This window comes from Leptopilina boulardi, unplaced genomic scaffold (genome assembly GCF_019393585.1).
Source record: "Leptopilina boulardi isolate dan_hultmark-lab unplaced genomic scaffold, ZJU_Lbou_2.1 LbouV2_69, whole genome shotgun sequence".
Lineage (NCBI taxonomy): Eukaryota > Metazoa > Arthropoda > Insecta > Hymenoptera > Figitidae > Leptopilina > Leptopilina boulardi.
In genome coordinates, this window is record NW_026138015.1 from 655,406 (window position 1) to 672,681 (window position 17,276).

The following is a 17,276-nucleotide window of genomic DNA, read 5'->3' on the forward strand; positions in this document are numbered from 1 at the left end:
AAAAAAATCTAGTTTTAATATATGTGAAACCCGATGATTCCAATCTCAGATTATCACTCAATATTCCTTCGCTATCTCAAAGATTTTTGTTTTCTGACCTTCTTTTTTTATTCAAAATTATTAACGGTAAAATTAACTGCCCACATCTATTATCTTTATTTGATTTTTATGTACCTCAAAGATCTCCCAGAGCTCTTCCTTTATTTAGACTACTGTTTACTAGAACTGATTATTTAAAGAATTCTATTATCAACAGACTGAGTAAAGAGGCTAACCAGTTTGACGGCAATATAGATTTTTTTGGTATTTCACAAAGCTCATTTGTACAGGAATTACGCAATTTGTTTTTCAATTCAAGTAGTAATGGCGCAGCCAATTAGTAAATAAGTCTAACATTTTTGTAAACACAGTACTTTGTACGACAGGACTTTATTCCGGTATTGCCCGTGTAAATAAATAAATAAGTAAATAAATAATATTATGGTAAAAATTTTATTCCCTTTAAAAATATTAAATTTCAAAAGTAGGAGGTTCACAATGTGATTTTGTAACCTTAAATTTTTCAATTTTTTTAAAAACGCTATTATTAAAAAACTTAAAAATTAGATGTTGGAACTCACCAAAAACATAAATCACTTTATTCTGCACAGAGGAACGAAAGAATTATTGCAAAAATTTATTATTTTTAGATGATATACGATTTTTAAAAAAATTTTATTTAAATATTCTCCAAAATTTTTATTTACTTATAACATTTTTGTCGGTGCTCCGAAAAAATTGAGGTTTTGCACAAAGATTTTTTATAATATTCTTTACCTTCTATTAAAATCTTACGAAGGTGTTTTGCTTCGTTTTGGAGATAATAATTATAAAAAAATTTTATGTAAAAGGTTAATTAAAAGACTTGAAGTTAACTGACCAATTTCAAATCGCTACATTTTAATATATTTTTATAAAAAATGAAGCAGTTTGAATTTGGTTAGTTAACTTCAAGTCGTTTAATTAACCTTTTTAAATTACAAATTTTGAAAATTATTATCTCCAATTTAAGGTTACAAAATCACATTGTGAACCTCCTACTTTTGAAATTTAATATTTTTAAAGGGAATAAAATTTTTACCATAATATTATGGTTAATGAACTCAGGGAATCATCGAGTTTCACATATATTAAAACTAGATTTTTTTAAAATTTGGTCGCAACCACTATTAGACGAAAGTCAGTGGACTAACCCATTTATTTATTTATTTTATTACAACTATAAATTCAAAAATTTCCAAAATTTACAATTTTCTTTTTTTGATCACTCTTTATATTTTTATGATACAAATGATGCAAAAAAAAACAACTTCCAGCAATCATTAAAATTTAAAGGAATCATAAGAAGCTGGTGCCTCTCTTTAATAAATATAATATTAATAATAATAATAATAATAATAATAATAATAATAATTATTATTATTATTATTATATAATATTTTTTAATATATTAATTTTTTAATTATCGTAAGTTTTTTCTATACTACAATACGATGTTTAAACTTTTTTTTTAAATTCAATGACACATTAACAGAGATTTTTACTTGAAAAAAAAAAAAATTTTTAAATAAAAAATCCAACGTTCCGAAAACTTATCGTTTTAATAATTACAATAAAATAAAATAAATAAATTACGTCGGTAAAGTTCACACAACGTTTTTGATCAACGATTGAGAAAAAAAAATTATTTAAAAAATAATAATTAATTTTTTGCTCAACAAATATTTCTTTAAAAAATTGTCAATCGAGAAATGTTACAAACAATTTTTTAGAAAAAAAATTTACAATAATTACGGTAAAATATATTAATAATAATAAATTTCTATTTATTATTTATTAATTAATAAATATTAATTGATAAATATGAATTAATTAATAGTAATTGATAAAATATTATTTAATAAATATTTAGGGAGCCAATTTATATAATTTTCGAAGAGGGCAAATTCGTTTATTTGACAAAAAAGTTAATTCAAAATGTATTGATATTATTATATATATATATTAAAAGAGCGAAAATAGGGTATCCATAATTTTAATATTCATATAAAAAAATTCAGTTATAGTTAAAAATTTTGTCTAAACAAACAATCAGAAAATTTAACGAATAATCAACGTACCTTGAACTGCGTCCACCTGTAAACAAAGCTGATATGAACTGTAAAAAAAAAATTACATACCAAGTGTATGCGAGAAAAAATATCTGTGTTTCTTTTTTTCACATTTGTGTAATTTGACACAGTTAGAAACAAGTAAAATTAATTAAAAATCTAACTGATTTTTACAAAGTCTAAATTAAATTTTCTAAAATTACTGATTATAAGCAAATAAACTTTAAATATCGTAAATGCTCAATTACCAAAATAAAATAAATTACTCAAGTAGATGAGAAAAAAGATTCACTATATTTAAAAGGAAAAATTTACAAATAATTGAGCATTTACAAAGAGATTAATTCTCAAAAGGATTAATAATACATAAATCGATTAATACAAAAAAGACACATTTTTTTTTTACTGACTTGCTAGCGAATGAAAGGAAATTCTTTGAAACATAACCTCACTTTTAATAATTTCACGCGGACTTGTACAATCAAAAACCGAAAGGATATTAAGCTCCCTTGTCTTGACAAATAGGAATGTAGTCGAGTGCACACTATAGTAAAAAAGAATATCTTTTTCCAAAAAATCGTAAACAATCTTCTTTCCGCGAATTTGACTTTACTTGAAAAAATAAATAAAAGTTTATTAGCGACAACTACAGGTTTACAATTTAATCTAAAAATATGAAAATTTATTAAATAAAACTTTAATAAAAGGTGAAGAAAGTAAAAAACAAAGCCACTATAGAATGGCGATCGCGTGAGCTGGAAGAGTGGACGCCATCTGGTTTCAATTATCAAAAGTTGTCGAACGTCGATTCGTCGATTATCGATTAATTTCTTTCAAGTAATCGAATCTTGATTCTAACCTAACTGATCAATTATTATCAAACTTGTATATGTATATAATTAATTTGATATTATAATTGATATAAGTATATAATAATATATAATGAAGAAAGACGAGAAGTATTGCAACGATAATATCCGAAATTAAAGATCATTGTGAATAAATAAAAAAATTTGTGAATAGAAAAAAATTAATGATTATAAAAGATAAAGAAAAAAGTTAAAAAGTGTATAAAATAATAATAAAAAACATTTTTTCACTCTTTCTATGGTTGTATAATGTATATAAATATATAAGTGATTCGGGCAAAAGAAAGTTACCTGAAGAAAGAGCGTAACAAATTGGTTCTCGAATGGCAGGGACAATGGACCTCAGACGTGACGAGTGCATTTTCCAATACTCCACAGGGATTATATTAATCAAATCGTCCTTCTTGTTCGTGGAAAGCTCTGTCAACAGAATCAAACTACTTTAGGTATTATAAATTTATTATACAATTAAATATTCTATCAAATTAACCTACAAAATTTCTTTATAATTAATCATTTAAGTACTTATTTATTATTTCATTAAATTCTTATTTTTTAATGAATAATTATTTCAAAAATTTGTATCTAATTACTTTTAATTCTTTTAATTAAACATTATTTTAAAAATTGCAATGATCATTTTTAATTTAATTTTTTAATAAATCACGTCAGTGAAGTTTAAGACGTTTATTGGTCAACGAATTAGAAGAAAAAATATCTTTCTGTTCAAATTATTATTATTAAAAACAAAAAAATAATTATTATTTTTATTATTAGGTATTATTATTAGCTATTATTGTAATTATTTTTAATTTAATAATTTATTAAATTTCTTTCAATTTGGTAATTAATTATTTTAAGAATTATAATTATATTTCTTTTAATAGTAAAATAAATTTCTAAAAGTTGACAAAAAAAGTTGCTAAATAATTATTTTATTTATTATTTTTTTCAGGAATGATAAAAATCATCATTTAAAAAAAATCGGATTTTTTCCATTTAAATATGATTTTTTTATTTAAAATTTCTTTTTATTTACCTAACATTTTTCAAAGTTTTATTTCTAAATTATTTATTTTTAATAAATTTTTGATCAAAACATTTTTGAATTGAGAATTAAAATTGTCCAACAGTTCATGCTTTTGAAATTTGTTGATTTCTAAGAAATGATGATTTTCTAATATTATACTTTGAAAAGTTTGAATTGCTAAAACTTTTTTTTAGAAAATATTATATGAATTTTAAACTATAAAATTATTAGAAATTTTTTTTTTTAAAAAACTGTTTTACTATTTTCAACATTAATAACTTTTTAATAATAGTAAAATTACTCAAATATTTCAAATGATACTTTCTTGAAACATTCTTTCAACTAATTGTTATAGTTTTGACGTAATATAAATATTTTTAAACAAATATTTTCAGAGTTGCCACGTGGGTCGGGAAAAAATGGGGATTTTTATTATAAACATTGGAAAAATATCAAAGGGCTAAAATTATTTTTTAAAAATTCCGAATTTTTGAAAAAAAATTGAGAAATTTAATAAAAAAAAAAAATTTCCATTACTTAAATAAAAAAAATATTTTGTCAGGGAAAAAGATAAAAATTTTTCTGAAAATCAGGGAAAAATAAATTAAATTTTTGTGGCAACCTTGATTTTAAAAATTCGTGTTTTCAAAATTTAAATAAATAACTTTGAATAAAATCTCAATTGAATGTTCGCCAATAGATTAGCAAATGAATTTTGTACCTTAAAATGTACAAAATTATATGTGAAAAATATATTTAATTAATAAATTAATTGTAACCTGTATAAGTCGTTAGTAAATAAATAAATTTATTTAAAAAATTATTCTTTTAAAAGTAATTTTATTTTACAGAGGCTTTAGTAACAATATAGACGTGCATTCCAGGGATGTTTTAGTTGATCTTTTTGAGCAAAATATGAAAGTCAGCACAGATTTCAAATGGCTGTGTCAACTACGTTACTATTGGATCGTAATAAAATATATTTTATTATTTTATGTATAATTTATTTTTTTCAATTTCCATATGCATATAATTATCTTTAATTCCAGGACGAGAACATGCTGACAATGATTATTAACTTATCACTGAAATACGGTTACGAATATTTTGGAAATACTTCTCGACCTGTGATAACACCCCTAGCTGATAGATGTTATCGAACAATATTTGGTGCTTTGAGCTTACATCTTGGTGGCGCTCCAAAAGATCCCGCGGGAACTGGAAAAACGGAAACAATAAAAGATTTAGCTAAAGCCTTTGCCAAACAATACATTGTTTTCAATGGTTCCGATGGATTGGATTACATTGTTTAATTTTTCAAATAATTTAATAATTGATTTTTTTTCATTACAGTGTCTTGAATTAACCGGAGCCTGGTCACGTTTCGATAAATTCAACAGAATTGACCTGCAAGTATTGTCAGTAGTTGCACAACAAATTTTGACAATTCAACGAACAATTAATTCTGGAAAATCGACTCTTATTTTCGAAGGAACTGAAATTGGTTTAGATATAACGTGTACTCTTTTTATAACAATGAATCCTGGTTATGCTGGCAGAACTGAGCTTCCTGACAATTTGAAAGCCCTATTTCGTTCTGTAGCGATGATGGTTAGCTTAAAAAAATTCTTTTCTCTTTTTATTCTATTCAGAAAATTATTTTTTAAAAATATTAATTCTTATTTATTTTACAATAATTAAATTTATTAATTAATTAAAATATTCTATTTATATGAAAATATTTTCTTGAAAATAACAATTTAAACTTATTTTAAAAGGCAATTTTTTTTAAATAGTTTATAAAATATTTTTTTTTAAAAATAGTTAAGAGAATACAAATTTTTCAACTAATTTTATTGAAAATATAATTTTGAAAAAGGAAAATAATATTACTCAAATATTTCGTTTAAGAGGTGCCCGATTATGGATTAATAGCAGAAAATACTCTACTCGTATATTTTTCACAATGCACGACCATTATCTGTATATCAACTTTGCTCGGAGCAATTGTCAACTCAAAATCACTATGATTATGGGATGAGAGCAGTAAAATCAGTCCTTGTAGCTGCCGGAAATCTTAAATTGAAATAGCCAAAGATATTTTAATGTTACAAAGCATCAAAGACGTCAATCTTCCAAAATTCTTGAGTCCTGATATTCCACTTTTTCACGTAAAAATCGAAAAATGATTTTTTTAAATAAAAAAAATTTGCTTATAAAGATTAATATAAAAAATTATTTTTAATATTATTTATTATTACTAGTACTATTATTCCAATTAATTATTAACAATTTAAAACTTTTCTCTTAAATAGAATTTAATGAACAAACATAAAGTTGAGATGACGATATTTAATCCAAAATCCTTAACAATGGGACAATTTCATCCAGTTTCTCATGAATAGAGCGACGGTGTTCTTGCCGTTAGTTATCGTAGTTTTGCAATTTCAACAAATGAAAATAGAAAATGGTTAATTTTCTATGGACAAATTGATACCGTTTGGATTGAGAATATGATCACTGTTTTGGATGATAATAAAAAATTATGCCTAATAAGTGGAGAAATCATTCAATTGGCAAGGACAATAATTTAATTTTTGGAACAATGAACTTGCAAGTAGCGTCTCCAGCCACTGTGTCACGTTGTGGTAAACGCATTTTCTAAAATTTTGTTTTATAAATAAATGAAAATGAAAATATTTTATTGTTATTAAATTAAAGTCAATAGAATTTGAATTGAATCAATAATTAAATAATAATAGATATATTAAACTGAAAAAACATATATATTTAAAAATTTTTTCTTTTTAAAGGTATGATTTATATGGAACCATCGGCTTCAGAATGGGAACCGCTATTAAAATCATGTATTGAAACAACGCAGAAAATTTTCAGCACTTTTTTAAAAACTTTTTATACGAATCTTTTTTTATTAGATTTTGTAAACCATTGTTTTTTTAACTTGGACGTGGTGGAGATGAGGTAAAATAATTTTCTTAAAATCGCTATCTATTCGAAATTCAAAGGTGAAAAATTAAATTTTTTTTTTTAGGAAATGTGTCCAATGCCTGATTCAAATTTACTTCGATCAATAACACATTTAATGAACTGTTTCTTCGATGACTATAAAGATGAAAAATTTGCAAAATCCATTAGTGAATTTGATCTGCGAGCTCAAGTTGACGTAATTTTTCTTAATCTATTTTTTGGTAATTTTTTTTTTTTTTTTTTGCTTTTGATAAAATTGATTTTAGTTTTTATTGAAAAATAATAAATAATTATTATTAATTTGAAAAAATAATTTAAAAAACAGGTATCTTTCTTTTTCACCTGTATTTAGGCAATGGATGGAACTTTAAAAGCTCAGTACAGAGAAACATTCAGTACCTTGTTTCGAGGACTTTTGGAGAAACAATTTCCAGATTCTCTAATGCGACAATTTCATTTGCCTGAATTCGTTCCTTCACCTCATAAACCCTACATTTTTTTTATGCCAAAAGATGATCTTGTCTTCGACTACAAATTCATCCGAGAAGTATACATATTTTTAAAAATATTTCTTAGTATTTAACAATTTGTAAAATTTGTAAAAATTTGTAAAAATTCTTTTGTATTTTTTTCCTACTAATCTGTCGACAAAAAAAATTATTGACAAAACTTTGCAACATTTTTTTTTAATAAAATCTATGCTTAATATAATGATTCTTTGCAGGGCAAAGGAAAATGGAAATTGTGGAGCGATGAATTAATAAATATACCGCCGATACCGAGGGATATTCCTGTGAATCAAATAATTGTACCCACTATTGAGACAATAAGATACAGGGCACTTTTTCAATTATTGATTCAACATCAAAAGCCAGTTTTATTTGTTGGTTCAACAGGCACTGGAAAATCTGTCTACATTATTGATTTTTTATTAAAAAAAATGACGCTAAAATTTATAAGCCATTGATTACTAATTTTTCGGCACAAACAACAGTCAATCAAACGCAGGATATTATAATGACAAAACTTGATAGAATAAGAAAAGTAGTTTATGGTCTTCGACAGTGGTTGGAACATTGGCTATGGTATTTAATCATTTTTTTTATTTAATATATAGGGGAATATTTTCTACTAATGTGGAAAATTCCGTCACCTTTAATGACGGAATTTGTGTTATGTCAAATTTATTTATTTTATATCACAAATGCCCACAGTTCATGTGGAACATAATTGGATTAATTACAGAAAAGTATAAAATAAAGGCTTAATCTAAAAATATTATTAAGAATTTCGATAATAAAAAGTTATCGAATTTTTATTTATTAAAATTTTATAAAGTGGATTTTATAATGATCCTAGTTTTCATATCAAAGAATTTTTATTCAACTAAATTCTAATTTAGTAGAATTTTTATTTAACTGAACTTTCATTAAGCAGATATTCTAATACAAAGAATTTTCAAATAATATAATTTCCATTTAACAGAATTTATGTCTAGTAAAATTTCGAAAAAAATAATTTTCCTTTAACAGAATTGTTTTTTTATCGAATTTTTATTTATTCAAATATATTTTTGTATTTTAAATAATTACAAAAAATTGAACATTCTTAATAGAAAAAAAATTCTGAGTTATATTATTATTTTAAAAAAATAAATTATCCGTTATTTACTAAAATTAAATTAATTACAACTAATTGATTAATGCTAAACTAGCATTAATAAATTAGTTTAATTAATAAATCTGTGAGAATTGATTTTTTGATTTTTGTTTTATGAATTTTTAATATTAATGCAAACTAAAAAAATTATTTTTCAACCTTTTTGGTCTATTTTGCCTTCAAATTTTTTTTGTATTCAAGGGTGTTGAACGATCTCTGAAATTCTTTGGCAAGGATAGACCTTTTATTATCACCCTATAAAAACGACACTGAACTTGAAAATTATAAACATTGATTTTAAAATACTTTTTTCTCGAAACTTTTTTCCCTGCATGCTTCTGCCACCTGACGGCGGCAGAACGTAACGAAACGTAAACAAATATTCCAAGTAATATTACTACTATAATTTCAATATTCAGGTATAGAAGAACAATTAATACAATAGGGTGTCATAAATGGTTTATTATGACTAGACTTTCTGTCGACTCTATTGTTGTTATCTTTCCTTATTTTTCGTTTGGAATATTTAATATTTTAATGTAATATTTTATCAAAAATTAAATTTTCGACCACAATTATGAACTAAATTCAAAATTTGTGTTTCCTCTAACTCTGAATTAAATTCTTAACAGATTATTTGTTTATATAAATTGTTTACAAAAAAAAATTTATTTCAAAACATTTGATTAATGGAAAGGAAATTTACATGCAAAAATCTAAAGCAAATTTACTCAGAAAAATAATTAAATTAAAAAAATTTAAATAGACAAATGATAGAAGATCTAATAAATTTACCTTTTTAGACCATTGATTTGTATTGTAAATAAATTAACAGTATAAACTGATTTAAAAATGTTCTTTAAATACTTTTTAAAAATGAAAAAAAGTAAAAAATTTTTTAAGACTTTTAGGATATTTTATTTTTAATTTAAAAAATAATAATATAGCTATATTTTCTTTTATTCAATTGACAATTTATTAGTTATATTTTCGAAATTTTTTTTTTTAAATAGCTGCGACTTTGTGCTCCCTGTATGCTTCTGCCATCTAACGGCGACAGGACGTAACGAATCATAAACAAATACTTCAAGTAATATTTTTATTCAATTTCAATATTCAGGTATAGAAGGAGAATTAATACAATAAGATGTCATAAATGGTTTATTATGACTAGACTTCCAGTCGACTCTATTGTTCTTATCTCTTCTTATTTTTCTTTTGGAATATTAAATATTTTAATTTAAATATTTTAATACAAAATAAGTTTTTGACCACAATAATGAACCAAATTCGAAAATTCTTGTTTCCTTTAACTAAGAAATAAATTCTGAACAGATTAAAAATTTAATTAATTTCTGACCAAAAATTGTGGTACAATATATTTGTTTATATAAATTAATTACAAGGTATTAAAAAATTTTTTTTGAAAACAATTCCTTAATGAAAAGGAACGCGGAAAAATTTAAAGCAAACTTACTCAAAAAAATAATTGAATTAAAAAAATTTAAATAGCTAAATGATAGAACATCTAATTAATTTACTTTTTAGACCACTGATTTGTATTGTGAATAAATTAATAGTATAAATTAATTTAAAAATGTTCTTTAAATATTTTTAAATAATGAAAAAAAGTGAAAAAAATTTTAAAAATATTTGGATATTTTATTTTTAATTTGGATAAAAAATAATACATATTTTATTTTAAAATCTTTTTTTCAATTGATAATTCTTTAGTTTCATTTTGAAAAAAGTTTTTTTAAATAGCCACAACTTTGTGCTTCCTGCATGCTTCTGCCATCTGACGGCGATAGTACGTAACGAAACATAAACAATTAATACAATAGGGTGTCGTAAAAGGTTTATTATGACTAGACTTCCAGTCGGCTCTATTGTTGTTATCTCATCACCTTACATTTTCTTTTGAATATTTAATATTTTATCACAAATCAACTTTTAGACCATTGATTTGTATTGTGAATAAATTAATAATAAAAATTGATATACAAATGTTCTTTATAAATTTTTTTAAAATGAAAAAAGTGAATTATTTTTTAAGATAATTTTATTTGTGTATTTTCATCAGGTAAGTGACGATGAATTTAGAAGACTGGTTTTCTACGACTTTACTGATTCAAAAGCAGATGTTCGATTATATCAAGAGGTTGTTGATATGGAAGTATTACGTGGAATTGTTGAAACATATCTGACCGAGTACAACTCGATGACAAAGAAGCCAATACACTTGGTACTCTTCAGGTAAACTTGAAAAAATTAAAACACAAATAAATTAATTTTTATATAACACTGAATTTATTAAAAATAATGAATTATTCAAATAAAATTATAAAATAAATTATTTAATAGTAAGGAAAAAATTTATCAATCCATCCAAATCAAGTAGTCAATAAAATTACTATTCATTACACCGAGTGATAAATTCATTATTAAATAAATTATTTAATAATTATTAAAGTAAATTAGTTATAAAAGTTAAATTAATTAATTAAAAATTTTATAAATTGTTTTATTTTATTCATCTTATTTATTAAAATTAAAAATTTTAATAATTTACTTTTTATATTGAAATAAAAATATGAAGAATAATGAATATAAATTTTATACTATTAAAATAGTGATTATTTTAAGTTCAGTTTTATTAGTTCTTTTCATATTATTACATATTAGTTTTTTAATTATATCTGAAATTCTTATATCGATTCTACAGATTTGCCATTGAACATTTGTCAAGAATTTCACGAATTATAAAGCAACCGAGAAGTCCTGCTCTTCTTGTTGGTGTTGGTGGTTCCGGAAGGCCATTATTAACAAGATTATTGCCACACATTTGCGACTATGATGTTTATCAAGTCGAAATTAGTAAACATTATAAAATGCACGAATGGCACGAGGATATTAAATTAATTTATAGAAAAACAACAAATTCAGAACTTCATTCAACTTTTCTCTTCACTGATTCGCAAATTAAGGAGGAGAGCTTTTTAGAAGATATCAATAATATTCTCAATTCAGACAAGGTACGTTAAAATTCGAATCACTAATATTAAAAATCCACATTTTTGTTGTCCACAAATTTTAAGTTTTCAATTTTTAAATTCTAAGTTCTCTGATGGTTTTTCTACTCTTTTTCAACCTCAGAAAGGAAGACCAAAAATGTCTTTTACTTAATTCTACTCAAGAAAAAAAAGTAGAAATATTTTTCTGTAGTTTTCAACAACCCGTGTGGAAAAGTCGACTGGGCCCCAATCTGGTCCAGACTGGGTTTCCCAATGTCCAAAGTGGGCAACCCAGACAACTCCCAAACAGGGCGCGTAACGCTGATCCCAAAGATTTCCCAAGGTTGGGAAATCCCAGCTGGGGCCAGATTGAGTTATTCCATTTTTATTTATAATTGTTAGTTAATAATTATATAAATAATTTAAAAACAAAAGAGTAAATTAAATGAATAAATATAATTTCCTTTTAAATTAAATTGTATTAAAGATGACGACTAACAAACAATGTATATAGTAAAAAAAGTACAAAAAAATATTTATATAATTTAAAAATTAAATAATAGTGTATGTATTAGATTTTCAAGTTTTGGTACAACTTATAAATTAAAATCTAGAAATAAACAAAACTGCGCACGAGGGGAATCGAACCTACGGACTTATAGATTAACGCTCTAACCACTATGCTAAGGACGCGTACCTGCAGACAAGTTTTAATTTCTCAGTATCAAAGATGTGAAAAATATCATTAGGTTAGACAATAAATTAAAATATAATCACTTAATTAATTTCATTTATTTTAATTTAACATTTTTACCAGTAATAATTTGGATTAGTAAGTACCAAAGTATAGTTGTCGTTAAAGTCAAAATTTTGTTTAAATAATTTATTAAATTAGAAAATTATGTTCAATTATTATTAATAAATTGAATAAAAATAGAAAATAAATGATTGAGAATGGGGTCAGAGTGGGAAACCCCAAACTCAACAAACGACTAAGTTATTATTATTAATTAGCTTAGTTCAATAAATTAAAAACTAAGAACTTGACATACATTTTATTTATTCAAGGAAGGTATTATTTAAGCATTAATATAATTAACTAAAGTTTTCAATTTCCTTATTTTTCCTTAAATGTGAATTTTGCCCATATTGGCTTTTGGAAAAATCTCCAAACGGCATATAAATTAAATATAAATATAATTAACTAGTTTTATTATTTCTCAAGTTTTTTATTTATTTATAACAGAATATTAAATTAAATTTCAGTTTGGGAATACTTTGGGAAATCCCAGTTGGGTCCAGGTTGGGTTGACCCAAACTTTGCCCAAGTACAATGAAAAACAAAAATTTTTTTCAGCTTTTCACAGTTGCGCTTTTTTGTATATTTCTTCAGCATATTATTTAAATAATAATTTAATTAACTGAATTCTTTATTTCTTCATTTTTCAAACTTTGGGAAGCCAAGTTGGGCCCAGACTGGCGCCCAGTCTCACTTTGGGCGACTTTGGGAAGCTTTCCACACGGGAAACAATCGTTATCAAATATTAATCTTGGTCGTGTCAGCGGTTCTATGGTCGTTTTTCTACTCACTTTGCACCTTAGAAAGAGAAAAATAAATTTTCTTTTACTTAATTCTAGTCAGGAAACCAATTGCGAATTTTCTTTCCACTTTTCATCAAAAAATTTTTGTCAAATATTAACAAATAATTTGTTAATTTGAATTATTATATATTAATAAGTTAATATTACAAATTAACAATAAATCGTAACATTAAAGACAAAAAAAATTTTAGAAAATAAATTTAGACTGATAATACATAGAAACTAGAAATAATTTTTCATTAAACAATCCAACATCAATAAAACAATTAATAACAATTAAGATACACTGATAAAAATTATTATTTTTTTTATTTGTTTTTAAACTAATTATAAACAATTTCTAGCAAAAAAAGTTGCATAAAAGTTCTAGAATATTAAATAATTATTCGAAAAACCATGGTGACGCCACTATTTTTTAATGAAAATTCAACTTTTATGCATTATTAATAACAATTAGGTTGCAAAAAAATTGTAGGATATTAATTAATTATTCGAAAAGCCATGGCGCCGCCACCGCTTTTGAATGAAAATTCAACTTTTTTTCAACTTTTTTTTTGATCAAAGCATTTTAATTGTTATTAACTATGCATAAAGTTGAATTTTTAGTCAAAAATGGTTCCGCCGTTATGGTTTTTTCCAAAATTAATAAATATCCTAGAACTTTTTTCAATTGTAAAACACGTAGGAAAAATAAAATTTTTCATCAATGCATTTTAATTGTTATTAACTATGCATAAAAATTGAGTTTTCATTCAAAATTGGTTGCGTCATCATGATTTTTCGAATAATTAATTAATATCCTACAATTTTTTTAAACTTTTATGGTATAAAATTATTCGTATTTAATATAGCAATTAGTTTCAAAAATAAAATTTTTGATCAAAGCAACCTAATTGTTATTAATAATGCATAAAATATGAATTTTTATTTAAAAGTGGTTTCGCCAGAATGGTTTATTCAATAACTAATTAATTTCCTAGAAATTTGTTTCAACTTTTATTTCTTAAAATTGTTTATAATAAGTTTACAAATAAATAGAAAAAATAATAATTTTTATTAGTGAATTTTATTTGTTATTAATTGTTTTATTAATATTTGATTGTTTAATGAAAAATTATTTTCTAGTCTCTATCTATTATCAATTTTACTTTATTTTCTACAACTTTTATTGTCTTTAATGTTATAATTTAATGTTAAATTTTAATATAAACTACCTAAAATCTAATAATTGAAATTAACAGATTATTTATATTAATGTTAAATTTACTGCAAATTTTAATGTATATATTCATTATAATCTGAAACATAATAACTTAATAACCCCAATTTTCATTATCATTTTCGTAAGCAGAACACCAAAATACGTTAGTATACCAAGTTTCATTAGAATCGAAGGGGAGACGCTTTCGGAACTTCACCCATAGTTTTAACCCGTGTTTAATAAATAAAAACTTATCTAAATTATTTTCTATTTTTTTTCGTTCAAAGCATCGACAAATGGTAGGCGAGAGTCGGGAGTTGTGCTCCAGGTTTTGTTTTTCGATCAAAACTATTATATAAATTTTTTTTGATTATTCTATTATCCCAGTAAAAAAGGATTTTTTAAGATAGCAGTTCGGACAATTGAGCAAGCCGTTTGCTCAATTGTCTAAAATGCATTCGGACAATTGGAGAGTTTGCATTATGCCCAATCATCCACAATATTTCTCGTGTCTAAAAAGCTGCTAAAATAATATGAAAAACTATTGAAACATTGAAAAAACGGTAGAAAATGCATAATTCTTGATATATACAGAAAAAGAAAGTATAAAAATACCTCGATCGAGGAAAAGGAAAGAGTTTTCCGAAAAATCACTTTTTAACTGACAGTATACTGCTGTACTTGACATTTTATGGGTAAAGAAGAGAAGATTATGATAATGAGTGACACTTCATTATCGACTCTCAATATTTGTCGAATGGTAAAATATAATAGTAGATTTCTTTCTGATTTTTTAAAAAAGGAATAATTATTGAATTAATTGAATTAAAAATTTTCTTACTTTTATATTTCATTTATTGTTATGTTTTTATTATATGTTTATATTTTTTTAGTACTAATTTAAATATTTATATTTAAATTTTAATTAAATTAATTAAATTAAAAATTAGTTTAATTATTTAAAATTAATTTAATTATTTAAAATTATTTAGTACATAATTATAATTATATATTATTATTAACTAATAATATTATATTATTATTACTTATATTATGTATTATAATATATATTATAATTATACATCAAATAGATAAAATTTTAAAAATTGTTAGAAATAAAATATAGGGTAACTGCACCAGTGGTGGATCAGTTAAGCCCCTTAACTTTCTTATTTTGACTTTGAAGCTCTGTATAGGTTGTTTTTAGACAAATTCGAGGTTATTCTTTATAGTATTATGGACCAGATAGTTCCAATAGACATTTCCTTCAAGGTTAGACTTAATTTTGACACCTACGTTTACTTTAATGCTCCATCAAAGATAATTTTCAATGATCCTATTCTGGATCACTGTTTGCATCAGTCATGGTTATAGATTGCTCCAGTGGTGGATCACTTAAAAAATCATACTAAAAAACATTACATTTTAAAATTATGAGACTGAGACGTTTTGCAACTTTTATAAGGCTTTACGGACAGATTTTCAAATTCATTTTCCTATCCATATCCCCTCCTCTTTCATTTCTATAGGTATAATGTGACTAAATATTAATTAATCATCTTTTTATGAGAATTTTTGGTAATAAATAAATAGAAACTCTTAAAGCTTCAGTTTCAATGATGAATAACATTTATTAATTCTGGGTATTTTAATTCAACAAAAATTTAACAATTTGAAATCAGGGGGTCGATTACGTAACTTTCCCACTTCCCACATCCCACTTCCCACATTTTACATCCCACTTCTCACTTCTCACATTTTACATCCCACTTCCCACATCTCACTTCCTACATTTTACATCCCACTTCTCAATTCCCACATTTTACATCCCACTTCTCACTTCCCACATTTTACATCTCACTTCCCACATTTTACATCCCACATCTAACTTCCTACATTTTACATCCCACTTCTCAATTCCCACATCCCATTTCCCACATTTTACATCCCACTTCTCACTTCCCACATTTTACATACCACTTTCCTCATCCAACATCTTGTGGGAAATGGGAGAGATGTGAGAAGTGGGATATAAAAGGTGGGAAGCGTGATAAGAAAAATGTAATGTACAATGTGAGATGTGAAGTGTGAAAAGTGAAATGTGAGAAGTGGGATGTGAAATGTGGGAAGTGAGATGTGGAATGTGAAATATGGGAAGTGGGATGTGGTATGTGAAATATGGGAAGTGGGAAGTGGATATGAAATATGCGAAGTAAGAAGTGAGATGTGAAATATCGGAAGTGCGATATGAAATATGGGAAGTGAGATGTGAAATATGGGATGTGGGAAGTGGGATGTAAAATGTAGGAAGTGAGATGTGGGATTTGGGAAGTGGGATGTAAAATGTGGGAAGTGAGATGTGGGATGTAAAATGTGGGAAGTGAGATGTGGGAAGTGGGAAAGTTATGTAATCGACCCCCAGGTGTTAACAATTAATAAACATTTGAATTAGTGTTAACTAAAATTAAACTAATAAAATTTTCAATAAAACAATGCGTCAACAGGCGAAAAGTAGGACTGATCCACCACTAGATTTTGTTACTTTTTTGGTTCCAGTCGTGGATCACCCGAAAACAATGGACACGCGCTACTTACAGACGTAAATATTGTTCTCAGGGCTCCATGGGGATGAAACGAAATGCCTCCTATTGTGAAAAGAATTAAAAATTGTCCTAAAATGGCTCCAAAGCTTTCTATTCCAAAATATACTCTTAACTTACATGCTAAGGAAAACTCTTGTTTTCTGTCACCACTTTAGTAATT

At 24.8% G+C, this 17,276-nt stretch overlaps 2 protein-coding genes across 3 annotated transcripts in view; both read left to right on the forward strand.

The window, feature by feature from the left end:
• Positions 1-3,325: 3,325 nt before the first annotated feature.
• Positions 3,326-8,096, forward strand: LOC127290464 (dynein axonemal heavy chain 7-like). 2 transcript variants are annotated; one of them, XM_051319039.1, is made up of 8 exons: positions 3,326-3,465; positions 5,403-5,660; positions 5,961-6,220; positions 6,365-6,697; positions 6,863-7,031; positions 7,102-7,233; positions 7,390-7,584; positions 7,762-8,096. In XM_051319039.1, the coding sequence occupies exons 6-8, from the start codon at positions 7,105-7,107 to the stop codon at positions 8,002-8,004; spliced, it is 567 nt and encodes a 188-aa protein (XP_051174996.1). In that variant the 5' UTR covers positions 3,326-3,465; positions 5,403-5,660; positions 5,961-6,220; positions 6,365-6,697; positions 6,863-7,031; positions 7,102-7,104; the 3' UTR covers positions 8,005-8,096. The 2 variants fall into 2 exon arrangements, with proteins under 2 accessions (XP_051174996.1, XP_051174995.1); XM_051319038.1 differs by lacking the exon at positions 5,961-6,220 and adding an exon at positions 4,901-5,018 and having other exon boundaries at positions 3,338-3,465; positions 5,099-5,660.
• A 1,884-nt stretch (positions 8,097-9,980) lies between these two features.
• Positions 9,981-17,276, forward strand: part of LOC127290465 (dynein axonemal heavy chain 7-like) — a 66,057-nt gene continuing 58,761 nt past the window's right edge. Inside the window, exons 1-3 of the mRNA XM_051319040.1 lie at positions 9,981-10,102; positions 10,780-10,952; positions 11,422-11,731. Coding sequence (XP_051174997.1) covers positions 10,867-10,952; positions 11,422-11,731 — 396 coding nt within the window. The 5' untranslated portion in view covers positions 9,981-10,102; positions 10,780-10,866. The remainder of the gene's footprint in view (positions 10,103-10,779; positions 10,953-11,421; positions 11,732-17,276) is intronic.

Coding starts and splice junctions, on each gene's coding strand:
- LOC127290464 (XM_051319039.1), top strand. CDS start 7,105: ATGTGTCCAATGCCTGATTCAAATTTACTTCGATCAATAACACATTTA. Junction 7,234..7,389: donor ATCTGCGAGCTCAAGTTGAC/GTAATTTTTCTT, acceptor ACCTGTATTTAG/GCAATGGATGGAACTTTAAA. Junction 7,585..7,761: donor ACTACAAATTCATCCGAGAA/GTATACATATTT, acceptor GATTCTTTGCAG/GGCAAAGGAAAATGGAAATT.